At 52.3% G+C, this 15,635-nt stretch overlaps 1 protein-coding gene across 7 annotated transcripts in view; it reads right to left on the reverse strand.

Annotated features, from left to right (window-relative positions):
- CRYL1 (crystallin lambda 1) overlaps nt 1-15,635 on the reverse strand; it is a 76,914-nt gene that overhangs the window by 12,200 nt on the left and 49,079 nt on the right. For 6 of the 7 annotated variants that reach the window (XM_059041489.2, XM_067016420.1, XM_067016416.1 and 3 more), the window contains 2 exons: nt 10,573-10,734; nt 8,141-8,335 (listed from right to left, as the gene is read on the reverse strand). In XM_059041489.2, the coding sequence (XP_058897472.1) occupies nt 8,141-8,335; nt 10,573-10,734 (357 nt within the window). The remainder of the gene's footprint in view (nt 1-8,140; nt 8,336-10,572; nt 10,735-15,635) is intronic. The other variant, XM_067016419.1, reaches the window with a different exon arrangement.

Consider the following 15,635-nt stretch of genomic DNA (forward strand, 5'->3'; position numbering starts at 1 on the left):
CTTTCAGTAGGGCTCTGCGGCTCGCCAGGGTGGCCACTCAGAAAATAACCTCCCATAAAAGGGTAGATACTATTACAAAAATGGTCTACTTCTTACAGGCCATCGCTGCTGGGAGAGTTCTAATTAACTGATGATTCCCAGCCAGCAGATCAAGTCTCTCGGCTGCACCGCCCTGAGAGAGACGGTCCGAGTCTGCGGGGCTGCAGCCGGGCCGGGCGCTCCCCATGCAGGAGGGAACCTCAGGAGAGCTGGACGGACCAGCTCCATGCACGGGAGGCGCCAGCACGCAACTGCGACGAAGCGCCCCCCCCCCCTTCCGGCCGTGCCTGCCCTCCCACAGGTTGTCACACGCGGCCTAACTCACGTCGGCCAGGAGTGGCCTCTCGTTAATTTGATCGCCTCCCAGTGGTCAGTGAAGGACATGAAACACTTGCTGAGTCACAGGTGTGGGTTCTGATATAGTTCTGGGGCTTCTTAAAATGCTGAGACCCTGGTGTCCTTCCAGAGCCGCCCTGTAATGAGAAACGCCTCCCTCTCCATCTGCCTCTGAACGGAAGGCCACGGATAGGAGGCACTTCCAACTTACAGCCGAGAAAGCAGGTCTCAATTAATTTGGAGGATGGTCCTCAGGAAGGGGGTGACACACCTGCTCCAGAGGGCCTGCGGTCCCAGCTGATGCGTCCCCGACGGGCAGCCTAAGCTAAGGAGGGCGACAGTGCTGCCTGGTCCACAGCAAACTGCGCGGGAGAAAGAGCTCAAACAGCTGGAACTCAGAGAACTCTTTTTTTTTTTTTTTTTGCGGTACGCGGGCCTCTCACCGTTGCGACCCCTCCCATCGCGGAGCACAGGCTCCGGACGCGCAGGCGCAGCGGCCACGGCTCACGGGCCCAGCCGCTCCGCGGCACGTGGGATCCTCCCGGATTGGGGCACGAACCCGCGTCCCCTGCATAGGCAGGCGGACTCGCAACCACTGCGCCACCAGGGAAACCCTGCCTTTTTTTTTTTTTTTTTTGCGGTACGCGGGCCTCTCACCGTTGAGGCCCCTCCCATCGCGGAGCGCAGGCTCCGTACGCGCAGGCGCAGCGGCCGTGGCTCACGGGCCCAGCTGCTCCGCAGCACGTGGGATCCTCCCGGACCGGGGCACGAACCCGCGTCCCCTGCATCGGCAGGCGGACTCGCAACCACTGCGCCACCAGGGAAGCCCAAGAGAACTCTTCAGTGTCCTCCGGGGATGGACTTCCTGCCACGGACAAGCTGAGACAAGCTGACCCAGGCTTCGGAAGGCAAGACAGAGGCCAGGTAGGCACAGGGACATGGACCAGGGCTGAAAGGTGAGCTCCAGGGGCTGGGGGAAGGCAGTTCTCTCAGCCTTGTCGAGGTTATGTTTTCAGGAGGTACAATAAATAACGCAGAGATGGCAGGAAAAGGTCTTAGAAAAAGTTTCGATGGGTGAATTTTGACCTCGGGCGCCTGGTGACGGGCAGTCATAAGACTCGAGGGCCCTGGAGCAGCTGAACGCAAAGCAGGCGTGGACCGGGCACCCAGCGGGGCAGGAAGCGGAGCCCCGCGTGGAGCAGGAGAGCTGCCCGGGCCCCGGCTGAAAACGGCAAACAGAGGAAGCATCCTCCCTGGAAGGACCGAGGCTCAGAGCAGGGGGAGGAAAAGGCAACCATGAGGAAATTCACTCAGACACTTTACTTCTTTGAGAGAAAAACGTAGGGACCTCCCTGGCGGTCCAGTGGTTAGGACTCGGCGCTTTCACTTCCGAGGGCCTGGGTTCAATCCCTGGTCAGGGAAGTAAGATCCAGCAAGCCGTGCAGCAAGGCCCCCCCCCCAAAAAAAAAAACCAAAAAGAGTTTACTGTTCTTTTTTAGAAATAAATTTATTTTTTATTTCTTTATTCTTTCTTTCTTTCTTTCTTTGGCCGAGCCGTGTGGTTTGTCGGATCTCAGTCCCCCGACCGGGGGGTGAACCCCGTGCCTTCGGCAGTGAAAGCTCAGAGTATGAACCACTGGATGGCCAGGGAATTCGTACCCCCTAAACTTTTAAGTTTAAATTTTAAAAGACGTAAAATGTAGAAAATCTTACAGCTGAGGGTGTGGTGGGGAGGGCAGGAGCTGGGCTCTTTCTTGGCGCCCTTAACGTCCTTCGCTCCTTCTACACGACTCTTCTTGCCAAGTACACCGATGGGTGTCGCCAAGGTCTCTTCTGTAACGTGTTGCTCAAGCCTCAGCTTTTTGCTACTGGCCCCGCTCCAGGGGAGCCAAGCCTTAGGCGGTCTTGGTGTTTCCAACACCTTCCCTCTAAATAAAAACTGCTAGGATAGCCCCACTTACCGCCTGCCCGGAAGCGCGGCTTTGAACATGCTTTCTCTTGTCGAGCCACTCAGGCCACGAATCCCTACAGCCCGCCTTGATCCCGAAGCCTGCAAAGCAAGTGACTCAGCCTGAGCTTCCTCTTTCTTCTTTTCATCCTCGCCACCGGTCTGTGCTGTTTTTCTTCCAGAATAGTTGGCAGGTCCTGTACTTACTCAGGATGACATTCATGGAAAAAAGCCCCCCCCAGACTCAGGAAAGGACGGCTGCAGGGTGGCTCACTGTCTGACCTGGCTTCCTTCTCAGAAGGCTCCGTGCGTGACAAGCAAACTTCTGGGGTTGAACTTGAACTTGGAGAACTGGGTCCACGCTCACACTGGCCTCTAAAAGAAGAGCGAAATCCAACAACCGCCTACCCCCGCACGATCACAGCCCAAGTGAGAGACACCTAAGGGGTCATTCGGGCAGTGAGTCTACAGCGTCAGGTCATCTTCCCCCCAAACTCCGCTCAGCACTGTCAGCCCCCCTGGTGTCGGCCCCTCCGTAAAGGAGCTGGCAGTTCGCTCCAGTTTAAGTGTAGCTTCATGGCGAGGCTGGGAACCCGCAGCCCAGCCTAGGGCACCAGCCCGGGAGCACCGGACTCGTGGTGTCCGGCAGCGCTGCCTGTCGGGCCCAAGGAGCCTGCTTGATTTGGCCGTCACCCTCGGAGGGACACTGTGTTCACACAGGCCTGTGACTAAATGAGGAAAAACCAGACTACAGTTTGCATCCCTGCTCCAGAAACCAAAGGCCGCATGAGGATCGGTGAGGCCAAGCACGCGGCCGGTGTGACGGGGGAGATACCGTCTGGGGGGCTGCGGGCACAGGAGCTTTGATTTGGAGGAGCAGTGAAAACCTAGCATCCGTTTGTTCTGCTGTGTTTGTGTTCTAATCAAAAGTGAATCAAATCTTTTTTAAAAATCAATTTTCACTTCTTTTTTGGGGTAACCAGAGGTATTCAGTGTCATAAATCTAGGACTAGGAATCGGGACCATGTAAGAGTGTTTCCACGACGCAAAGGTGGTTAGAGCTGCATGTTTATCTATGATGAGCCCTGAGTCAGAGATAAAGGGGGTCAGAAGCAAGAGACACGCGAAGACAGAAAACATGGAAGGAGAAAAGGCAACTGAAAAAGCCGGCAGAATATACTGTATCTCGTTGAAGTTAAGACTTCATTGACTGAAAGTTAAATTAGCATTTAACGCTCCATTATGGAAGAAAAATGCTGCCAATAAATCTAAGATGTTAAGGGGCTTCCCTGGTGGCGCAGTGGTGGAGAGTCCGCCTGCCGATGCAGGGGACACGGGTTCGTGCCCCGGTCCGGGAGGATCCCACGTGCTGCGGAGCGGCTGGGCCACTGAGCCTGCGCGTCCGGAGCCTGTGCCCCGCAACGGGAGAGGCCACGACAGTGAGAGGCCCGCGTACCGCCAAAAAAAAAAAAAAAAACTAAGATGTTAAAATGTAAAAAAAATAAATAAATTTTATCTTAGAACAGATGGAATTCGATACATCAAGGCTGAGGCCAAGGTCTCAGGGCGTGAGCCAGGACTCCTCTCCCTTTACGATGCACATGAATCCCGTGGGAGGGGAGGGGATTGATAAAATGCAGAGTCCAATTGTGCAGCGCTGGGGTGGGGCCTGAGACGCTGAATTTCCAAGCGCCCAGGTGAAGCCCCCGCTGCCATCCTTAGCCCTAGGACCTCACTTGTGCAGCGGGCACGTGAGCATTTCAGCTCAGAGCTACCTCACCGGTGACTGCTGTTACACCCCTGGACTCTGGGATTCAGAAAAGAGGGCCGTCACCACCATCACTGAAATCCGTAACACCTACTCAACCATTAGTATACGCCAGTCACGTGCTAAGCCCCTTACGTACGTAAGCCATCCAACCCTCATCGGATGTCATCTTCACTCGCAAATGCGGACACCGTGGCACACAGGTGGCGCAGGTCTGAATCCCTACAGACCAGGGAACACGGATCAAACCACTTAATTTGTAAAGGCAAAAATAACAATACGTCTCTCGTGGTTTCAGGACTGGATGATCCGAAAAAATCTGAAAATCATGAGAAATGTAAAGGAAAGTACTTTGTAAACTCTGAAATACTACATACGAACTGAAGTCGCTGATGAGTAGCTGATTCTCAGTGGTTTGCTGTGCTACGACTCCTAATCCCCGTGTTTTACAGTCAGCCCTCTGTATCCACGGGTTCCACATCCTCGAATTCAACCGATCGTGGATCAAAAATATTCAGCAAAAAAAATCCAGAAAGCTCCAAAAGGCAACATTGGAATTTGCTAGGAAAGGCAACTGTTTACACAGTTTTTACATCCTATTTACGACTATTTAAATAGCACTGACATCGTGTGAACAACTGTTTACACGTGACTGAGGCTGTATTAGGTACTGGAGGTATCTAGACATGACTTCACATATGCTGGAGGGACCGCGGTGCTCTCCTAAATTACATCCAACAGAAACCCCTGCGGCTTTGCCACAAAACGTCTCACCTGTTCACTTTACCACACGGTCCTCGAGATGCACTTTATGAACTGAAACCAGTCCTCATAACAGTTGTGTTTGTGCCAGGAATAAAGCTGGGCCACGGAAGCCTGGGATCTCTCAAAGGGTCCCGCACAGACCACAGCCCCTGAGCGAGACACCGGAGGCCCAAGGAGCAGAAATCCCCTGGATGTTACATTTCTCAGAAGGCTGCACAAAACCCGAGGTAAGCAATTTAAAGCTCCTTACCACCCACACATTCCGATGGGCTGAGAACCCAAGGGCGGCTCCGTGATTCACTCCCGCTCGCCTCCACGGACCCTCCCTCGACGGGGCAAGAAGTTACGGGCACTACAAGCTCAGCTGTTGTCTGGGCGAGACTCTGTCATCACATCCCTACTTCCCTTATTGTGCTTCTCAGCTGAAGATCGACTGAAAATCACTTCTCTGGCCAACGGGATCCTGTCACCCAGTGACCTAATCTCAGATGACTAGACTATAGCCATCGGCACTTCCCAGCCAACAGGGGCCGCTCCGTCCCAATTCTGCGGCCAAACGGTCCGGGAAAGACAGACTGCGTGGCTGTGAGTGCCCGTGTGCCCGCGCTGCCGGGGCACCCGTCCTGCTCCCACAGTGGATGCCCTGCGGAGCCCACGGGCTGGGGCGGGACAGCGTGTGCCCTGCGGAGCCTCTTCCCGACCTTGGCTCGGCTCCCCTGGTTCCCCACGAGGGCCAGGCCCGTGCAGGAGCCGCACACGCGCACGCACATACACGCGCGCACACACACGTACACGCGCGCACACACACCGCTGCCACCCTGTCTTTCCTAGAATTTCTCTCTCCTGCTTGGCTGCAAGGATGAAGGGATACCCTCCCTCCAGAGTCAGTGAGACTGAAAACAGGAAAACCACAGCTGGGGGGGCAGCGGGAGGGAATCAATGAGACAAAAAGCCTTCTCTTCAAGAAAGCACCCAAACTGGTAAATCTCTAGCATGACAAAGATGAAGAGAGCAGACATGAATCACCCACAACAGGAATGAACCCAGGGATGTCACTACAGGCCCTGCAGCCTCTAAAAGGAAGAGAGGGCACCACTGACAACTTCACGCTCATAAATTCAGCGACAGAAGAAACGGGCCGATGGCTCCAAAACCATAAACCTCCAAAACTCATCCGAGATGAAACAGACAGCCTGAATGGTTCTACAGCCACTAAAGCTGTTGAATTTGTAATTAAAGACCAAAAAAGACTTCTCCAGGCCCAGGTGGTTTCATTGGAGAATTCGACCAAACATTTAAGGAAGAATTAACAGAACTTTTACAATCTCTTCCAGAAAACAGAAGAGGAAGGAAAACGTCCCAACTCTTAAGTTTACCTCGAGTTGGCGTTCCTCGTTTAGATGAGAGAAAGCAAAATTCAACTGCAGGGCTTTTCTTCATCTCTTCCAGGCACTAAGATATCTTACAAATAAACGTAAAAGTTGCCCTAAAATCTCTGCAACGTTTCACGGTAATAGTGAATTTTTCTTGCGGTATATTAAGTTCCCGTACTCTAGACAAGTGGAAATATTTTTCTTTTCTTTTCTTTATTTTTTTGGCCCCGTCGGGTCTCAGCTGCGTCACGTGGGATCTTCTGTTGCTGTTGTGGCATGTGGGCTTCTCTGTAGCTGTGGCGCGCGGGCTCCAGAGTGCGGTGGGCTCTGTAGTTTGTGTCACGTGGGCTCTCTCGTTGAGGCACACGAGCTCAGTAGCTGTGGCGCCTGGGCTTAGTTGCCCCGCCGCCTGTGGGATCTTAGTTCCCCGACCAGGGATCAAACCCGCGTCCCCCGCATTGGAAGGCGGATTCTTTACCACTGCCCTGCCAGGGAAGTCCCGGTGGAAATATTTTAAACAGATCTCCAAGGGGCTGTTTTTACTTCAGTGCTTCTACCAGTGATTGACATTCCAAAACATTTTACAGTCACCGAGAAATTAAAGCTGAAAACTTCACAGTGGGAATCCCAACACTGTATCTCGAAGATGTAGAGCATTAACGGGATTCAAAGAGTGAGGACACAGAATTGCAGCTCGTGTGAGCGGTCAGGTCAGATGATGAGCCCAACAGGGATGTGACCGAGTGCCAGAGCCAGGGTTCTGTGGGAGGTCACGTGCATCCTGCACTGGGAAGCTGAAATCCGGTGCCCCCAGGGCAGCTTCCCTGTTCTGTCTCAGGCTGGGACCGCCAGGCACCCGCAGGAGTCAAGACTAGCGGCTGTGAACCCATTCCAGGCGAAGATGACTGAGCCCGAGCCCCCTTCTCGCCGCACGTACCTGGACAGACCCTCGTTCACGCTGCCGAGTTCCAGCAGGACAGGTGTGGGCACAGCACGCTACTGACCCGTGCAGAAGCTGGGGAAGCGTCGGAAAGTGAGGGGTGGAGCCCAGACCGTCAGAGCCTGGCCCACTCCCAGGTGGGGGGCTGCCCTGGCGTCTCCCTGCCAGGGACCCCAGGCCCCTCACAGAAATGCAGGCGGGAGTGCGTGTGGCCATTTTTAAAGTCACCTCTAAAATCTTTTAATTCAAGGATGATGTAAATATATATGTATATAAGTTTATATATATATATATATAAATAACCTCTTGTCTATGTGTGAGACAAGCATACTACTAACAAGTTTAAAAGTCATCCACTGTTTCTTCCTCAAGCTCTTGAAATAAACTGGGTTCCTTTAGAGGATACAAGTTTACTCAAAATATAATTTATTTTTCCTCCTGAAAAATTATAATACTGGGGGCTTCCCTGGTGGCGCAGCGGTCGAGAGTCCGCCTGCCGACGCGGGGGACGCGGGTTCGGGCCCCGGTCCGGGAGGATCCCACGTGCCGCGGAGCGGCTGGGCCCGTGAGCCGTGGCCGCTGCGCCTGCGCGTCTGGAGCCTGTGCTCCGCAGCGGGAGAGGCCGCAGCAGTGAGAGGCCCGCGTACCGCAAAAAAATATATATATATATATATATAGATATATATAATACTGGGAGTGGGGGGCGGAGCAGAATCTGAGACTGGGGGAACGTGCAGCACGTCACAGAGATGATTACGTGGTAACGGCAGGAAAGGGCAAGAAGAGGAGCCCATCGCCGCATCCGAATATCAAGTGACCTACCGTGCAGGGGAATCCCTGAAACACGGCGAGGGACAGCTTGCCCTTGGCCTCCGGAACAGAGCACGTGTCTGATTCTCCCACCCGCACGGCGCGCCCAGAGGCCCCTGCCCGCTCCGCTCAGCTGCCAGGACAGAGGGCGGCGCACACACCTCCACGAGCCTCCAGGCCTCGCCGATGACGGCGTACTGGAGACGATTCAGAGCGAAGCCGTCCACCTCCTTCGTGAGTCTGACCGGGGACTGTCCGATCTTCCGCATCAGGGCGTAGGTTCTGTCCACCGTCGCAGGGGCCGTCTCCGGGTGTGGGACCAGCTCCACCAACGGGACGTAGTAGGGTGGATTTACCTTCGGAGAGAGACAGAGCGGAGAGAGTCAGGAAGACGGCGCTGGTGTGCGGGTGTCATTCCAGCAGAGCTGGTTCACTGTCCCCCGTGGGGTCAGCAGCAGGGCGGATGGGGCCCCTCGAGACTCAGCATCCAGTGACAAGAAACTCAAGACATAAAGTAATGCACAGAGTTGGGGGAAACGAAAGAACTTGAGCACAGAACTGCAGGAATCATAACCAACACTGAGGTTCACATCGGAGGGTGCAAACTGCCATCCTGTACGTTTACCGCTTACCTCCAAACCCCTGACCTCCCTCGGGACTTCTCTGCTGCCAGCTGTACCTCGTAAGCTTCTACCTACCCTGCCCCCAGCCATCCTCTTTAAACAATAGTCATTGCCAGTCTACTGTGTCGGTGTTAAAAATTATTGGAGGGCTTCCCTGGTGGCGCAGTGGTTGAGAGTCCGCCTGCCGATGCAGGGGACACGGGTTCGTGCCCCGGTCCGGGAAGATCCCACATGCCGCGGAGCAACTGGGCCCATGCGCCACAACTACTGAGCCTGTGCTCTAGAGCCCACGTGCCACAACTACTGAAGTCCACGCGCCTAGAGCCCGTGCTCCGCAGCAAGAGAAGCCACCGCAACGAGAAGCCCGCGCACCGCAACACAGAGTAGCCCCCGCTCGCCGCTACTAGAGAAAGCCCGCGCGCAGCAACAAAGACCCAACGCAGCCAAAAATAAATTAATTAAATAAATTTTTTTAAGAAGAGAGAGATGGGGTAAAACTCCTGTCAGAGGACTTAGGGGGTGTTTTCTGAACAATATGATTCAGTTGTTTTTTAAACTGACTTAGAAGTGAAAACACTGGTTAGAAATGGAAGCTCTTGACTAAGAGGCCTGCACCTTTTATTGAAGCAACCAAGTAACCATCACGGTGTCTGAGAGGCCTTTTATGGCCACACATATGTCACGGAAGCAAAGACATGACATGCTTCATGGGACTGGGTATCTGGATGCTTCCATTAAGGTCTCTCTGGTGCTGTTTTCCCCTGTATGGAGGGGTAACTAAAGGCTTGCTTCTCCCCTCCGTGCTCTGGGTCTTAGTCTCCTTGTCTTATAACCATTCTTTTACACTTTCCATTGACCTTCAGCGTGAGGACGCCCAGAACCACTGAGCCACGTAAACGGTGGTCCAGGCCGTCCCTCTGCGCAGCGCGGAGGGCCCAGCATCTATGACTCCCCTTGTCTTCATCTCCCCCCTCTGACCTCCTCTTGCTCAGAAAGAGGGGTTTCCCTGCTCCCCACGCGAGGACCCCCCGCCTCCCTAGGCCCTGGCCGCTCGTGTAGTTCCGTGCAGGAGCTGCCCCGTACCTAAGCCAGTTCTCATTCACCAGAGTAACTCTCCCGATTCTCCACGACCCCGGCGTTACCAAGGCTTCCACCTTTCTCCTGCTCTTGCAGCCAAGCTGGTCTCCTGGCGATTCTACGAGGCCCGGGGTGGGCCTGAGCTAAGTTAGTGGCGACTCTGTCCCAGTTCTCCAGGGTCACACTGACCTCCACTAGGTACTCAGACGTCCACCGAGTGACCCCTGAACCCCCACTCTGTGTCCCCTTTGCTGACATTAACACGTTAATCGCAAAAAGATTGAGTGCCCACGTGCCAACTTTGGAGCTCCTGGTCCAACACACCTCGCAGCGCACGCCTGGCGAGTACGCTGGCAGTCAGTGACGACGTCTGGTGGAAGGGACCCCCAAATGAGGGTTTGAGTCAGAGCTGCTGCACCGGCATCTCGGGGGGGACCCGGACCCTGCACATCAGCACAGGCGACCCCACTCTGAGCTCAGCTCAGGAAACCACACAGTACAGGTGACCCACCTGCAGAGTCCCACGGGGTCTAGACTTTTCGGTAACGTGGCACCTTTCCTTGGCACTGGGATGGTGTGATTAGCAGTCTCTCCCCTCAGCCAGACGGTGAGTTACTTAAGGGCAAAAGTCTGTAAGTATTCCTCATTCTCTGCCACCGTGCATGAGGTACAAGATACAGTTCGAGGGATTTTGGGGTGAAATTCTTTGTAAGACACTGATATTGCACGACTCTCTAAATAGACTAAAAACCACTGAAATGCACAAGTCGAATCGTGGGACATGTGAATTAGGTCTCAGTAAAGCCGTTACAAAGTACTCGCAGGGTCGTCCGAACACGTTGCTCCCGGAAAGCAGGGGAGACTCGCTGCACCTCCAGGCTCGAGATACTCACAGGATGCGCCACAAGGCACTGCTTCACGTGTGCCAAGCCCGAGAACAGCCTGGAGGGCAGGAGGCAGGAGCTGGAGCTGCTCAGCACAACTTGGTCACCGACGATTCCATCCAGCTGAGCAAAAAGCTGCTTCTTCAGCTCTAGGTTTTCCGGAACACATTCCTGAAAGGGACATCTTCCAGTTACTAATCAGGATCACCGCACTCGGACCCCAAGCAAAGCGTCTCCCGTTTGAGTCACTCCGAAAAGAACCAGTTAAAAAACGACCAGCAAAATGTAAGAACAGGGGGAAAAAATGCTGCCGAAAAGTATGACACATCTTGGTAACTCTGGAGACCACGTGATGCAGATAGGGGGATTGTATTTTCTAGTTGTGTGCTGGGCTGAGAATTCTCCTAATAAAAAAGTCCTTCAAGCGCGTTGGGGGCGGGTTCTACAAGCAGAATACACGACAGCACTGCAGGCAAAGTGCTGGGGTATCAACAGCAGTCATCAGCACTTGTCTGTCCTGGTCACCAGATCAACCTATCTTCAAGCAAAAATCTTACCTTCACGAAATGAACAAACATGTTACATCCATAACTCCCCAAAGGCTTCTTGAGAGTCCGCTTCTACCTGGAAATCTTTTGACAAAGACCTTTGTTTCTAGAACTCTAAAATTACTCTAATAGGGCGCTAACGGAGGAGGCCAGAGAAGCAAATCTGGATTAAATACCGCAGATAACAACCGCGCGGAAATTCTGACCACGTACAGAAGGGGTCGGGGGTGAGAAGACGTTCTCAGACACCCAAGCGCGGGCCCAGGGCGGGCGGGCGCCGCCCTGCTGTGGAGGGAGGCGGAAGAGAAGAGGATGCTCGCTGGACGGTCCAGAGCCACCTTCCCGCCCGCCGCCCCCCCCAGGGAAATCCCGCCAGGGTCGCGCCGACCCAGGAGGGTCCCTGAGCTCCCAGCCCCTGGTGAATCGGGGGGAATGATTCTCAGGGGGGGTCAGATGACAGAACCAACTGGCGCTGGCTAAAGATGCAAATCCTCAGGCCCCCATCCCAGACCTACGGATTCAGACGCCCTGCGCACGGAATCGAGGCATCTGCATTTTTATCCAACCTTCTGATGACTTTTGTTCACTGAAGTTTGAGACCCACCCTCCCGAGGTGCGATCCCAAGCGGGGGCCGACAGTGCCCTCCGCGCTTTGCTTCCAAATGCACCCTCTCAAGCGTCTCCCACTCTGAGGTCAGGCTCTCCAGCTGCTTTCCCTCCACGTACTGGCCGAGTGTGTACCCAGGTGAGTCCGTCAGCACCGTGGGAGTCGAAACGGCACCGACACCAGCGCATAACCGGAAGTGTGCAAAAGTCAAAGTGCGACGCAGAGGTACTACCAGTGATTTTATGAGAATCAGCCCTCAAAGTATTTTCAAGTTTAATAATATCTAATGTAGTGAAATGAGCTGTGTAAATGTTACGACGTGAATTCCGTTTCTATACCACCTACAAGATTTTAAACGTTTTCCTCTAAGGGTAAGAAGTCAATACTGTGTTTGCTGGTACTTTTAAAAAATATAATCAAACCATGTGGAATTTTATTCAGAACAAAAGGTCACATAAGCACCACATCTCAAAGACAGGGGGAAAAAAACGGAGTCATTTAAGAACTGTGAAGCCCATTGTGTTAAATCCCCTTATCAGAGGGGAAAAGCTACAGTAGCTGGCTGGTTGTATTGAGTAATTCCTGGATCAGTTAAGTCTGCAAGTTGGGTTAAGTTTAAATGGAGCCTTGTAGTAAAGCCAGAGACTAAACGTGATGCAGATACAGTGTAAGCTAATAAAAGAGTCCCGTGAATGGCCTTATTGTGAGCCTGTCCTGCAGATTCTCCCTTGAAATTCTATGCCTTTCTTCAGATCATTTGATTATCAAAGAAGCAAGAACACTTGAACCAGAGGAAACCCAAACCTGCTACAATTATGTAAGGGCTTTAACGGCGCATCTGCTTGAAGTTTGATTGCTGTTGTTGTTAATAGTGACCCAGTTGTGTCCCATGTACTGGGCCAGGGTGACGCCTCTGTCCCTGTCGAGCCTTGAGCTCATCTCCTTGCTGTTACTCGTGGCTTGCCTGAGGAAGGGGGCCTGCAAACTCTTACTCGGGACCGTCATCACTTTGGGTGGATCACAGAGCTGAGAGCGGCCGCACTCGCTCAGTTCCCACAGAAGGCTGGGAGGGAAGCAGGGAAGGACAGCAAACAGCGAGAGACACACCCCCCGCTCTCTCCTGACCTCAGCAGTGCGGCCAGGTGAGAACCCCCGGGCGGGCTCATGGTGTCTTTCCGGGGCCTGTCTAGGGAAGGCCACCAGATGGGAAGTGTCAGGGTGAAACTTGCTCACTGCTGAGGGTAATTAGCTGGACTGGGCTTAATTAAACTCTGACAGCATTTTCAAAGCAACGGCTGTTATTTGTTTGTGTGTCGTTTGTTTTGAGGTGGGAGAGAGATGCAGCCCATAATAAGTGATATTCTCACGCACAACCACAAGCTCAGGTTCTGACAGACGAAACTCAGGGCACAAGGAAAGCACTAAGGAACTTTCCAAGCGTCACAACTACTAACGGCGCCTCAAAGGGAGCTTCCCCGTGACTTAAAAGGTACTTAAAAGGGGGGTTCAGATACTTAAAAGGTGGGGTTACGTTTAAACACCCCTTTTCCCTTCCATTCGTGAAAGGAGGAAACTGAATGATGGTATCATAGGTCTAACTTTTCGTTCTCTCCCATTTACTTGAAATTTTAAAGTCAATAATTTATATACTTTAGCGTTTTCTTATCAGTAAAAGTCACCAGTGACAGCACTCGACCCAGCAGGACTGTTTTGGAAAAGGGGCACGGCCACGCGTCAGTGGACTGGATGATTCCCAGGCAGAGGAGGTGCTGGACGAGAGCTCACTGCTGAAGTTTTTCCGTGTGCGTTTTCCAAAACAAATACTTTCATGGGGAAAATGAAATTTAGTTGGTGTTTTTTAAAGTCAATTCAGGCATTTTAGATAAGCATCCTGTTGCTAGAAAATCTACATTTGCTAATGCAACATACCTGGAAGCAGTCTTCAGTGTTCCTTCCAGAAAGAAAGAAAAACTAAACTAGAAGACTTTGGTACTTAAGGTATTTTACATGCAAAGAAGTTCTATTAGCCAATGTTACCAGCAAAGACATGGGAAGAAAGGAAGTTTGAGCTAAAATCCTATCGTGATCATGGCAGAGGGAATTCATTCTCAGCTGGAAGGTGGACATGATCTACATGTAAGTTCTGTCTCTTATTAGCACTAATTAAATCTCTTGCGCCAACCTGTTTCATCATCACCAATTTCTTTTCAGTATTTCTTGCAAGAGAACAATCTCCAAAATCCGTCACATCGATAGACTGCTAATGACTAGTCTTCTCAAGAGGTGCATGTCACGATTACCAAAAAAAAAAAAAGACAACCCTTCTTGCTCTAGCAGAAATAGCCTGCGTTAAAGAAAAGGAAAGGAAAAGTACAAGTTGTCAATATCGCAGGCAATACACAGCACTGTGCCCAACCAGAGGCTCATGTTTTCCCTTAAAAATCAAAATGAAGTTTTTTTTAAAGCATCTTATCAATCCTAAACAGAGTTCTACAATCATCTAGAACAAATTATACCCCATCAAGAGAGACCTTTCCGAAGCAAAAACCAACCAGGGTGGACCGTCCGGAGGAATGTGCCTTCCTGAGGATTAGGTGTGAGGTTTGCTTTAAACAGGAGCCCTTTCTCAGGTAACCACAGGGAACGGAGACCAGGCAGAGGGGCACAGGCGTCAACTGCTGACCTAATGGGATGCCTATTTCCATCCTCATTCCAATGATTTTTTATGAAATCATTTATTTGCACTTAAGTTAAAATGCTTGACATGAAAATATTACAATTTGAAATATTCTCCATAAGCCTGCAACGAGCATATAGTTTCACAGCATTTCTAAATAAAGTAAGTATATGCTCGTGGGGTCGTACATGAATCACTGGGGCATTGCGATTGCCCGTCCTGTCCTGCTAAACATTCAGAGAGCCACCAAGCCATGCGCTTCCTGCCAGATGCTGTAATAGAGCCAGGACCTCTCACCTCTGTTCTTTTTTTTTTTTTTTTTTTTGCGGTACGCGGGCCTCTCACTGTTGTGGCCTCTCCCGTTGTGGAGCACAGGCTCCGGACGCGCAGGCTCAGCGGCCACGGCTCACGGGCCCAACCGCTCCGCGGTACGTGGGATCCTCCCGGACCGGGGCACGAACCCGTGTCCCCTGCATCAGCAGGCGGATTCTCAACCACTGCGCCACCAGGGAAGCCCTCACCTCTGTTCTTAAATGCGAGTCTTCCCCCATCCCAAACCATGACGTGTCCGGGAGAGTAAGGTGGGGTTACTGCTTCCGTCACCGGCAGCACCAGGCCACCCACAACCGAGGCACCCGGCTTCGTTCCATCCTGCAGTCCTGCTGTTTTACCTCCCAGTCAGAAATAGGCGAATTTAGAAAGATAGTTAATATAAATGTATATATGCATTTGTGTGTGGGTTTGTGTGTTTGTCTACTGAAAACTGACCTGTGGCCTACAATAGAATTTAGCTAAAAATAAGCCCTCTTCAGATTTCTCCAACTGGCAGCACAAGAACTGTTAAAACAAGAAAATACGTGTATCACCCTGAAAACGAAGGTGCATAGGCAAATTCACGCAAAGTTTTTTTAAACCTGAAAAAGAGAGTACGCGCGCCAGTAAAAGTTGCTCCCATGAACGGATGGAGACTCCTGCTTCCGGGTCACGTGACGGACTAGGAGACCTAAAAGTCCACCCTCCGCAAACTGGACCACTCCGCATAAAAGCGGTCACCCTTTTAAATGAATAGCTGACCCCTCAGGAACGTGAGGACAACCAGAGCAGCCAGCACTAGAGTGATCTGTGACCCTCAGGGGAGGGAGAACGTTCAAATGGCCTCAGGAGGAGCCGAACCAGAGGCCATAGCATTCAGGGAGCTGCCATCAAGGCCCCTGTGATATAGCCGAGACCCTCGAACGGC

Source organism: Kogia breviceps, chromosome 16 (assembly GCF_026419965.1).
Source record: "Kogia breviceps isolate mKogBre1 chromosome 16, mKogBre1 haplotype 1, whole genome shotgun sequence".
NCBI lineage: Eukaryota > Metazoa > Chordata > Mammalia > Artiodactyla > Physeteridae > Kogia > Kogia breviceps.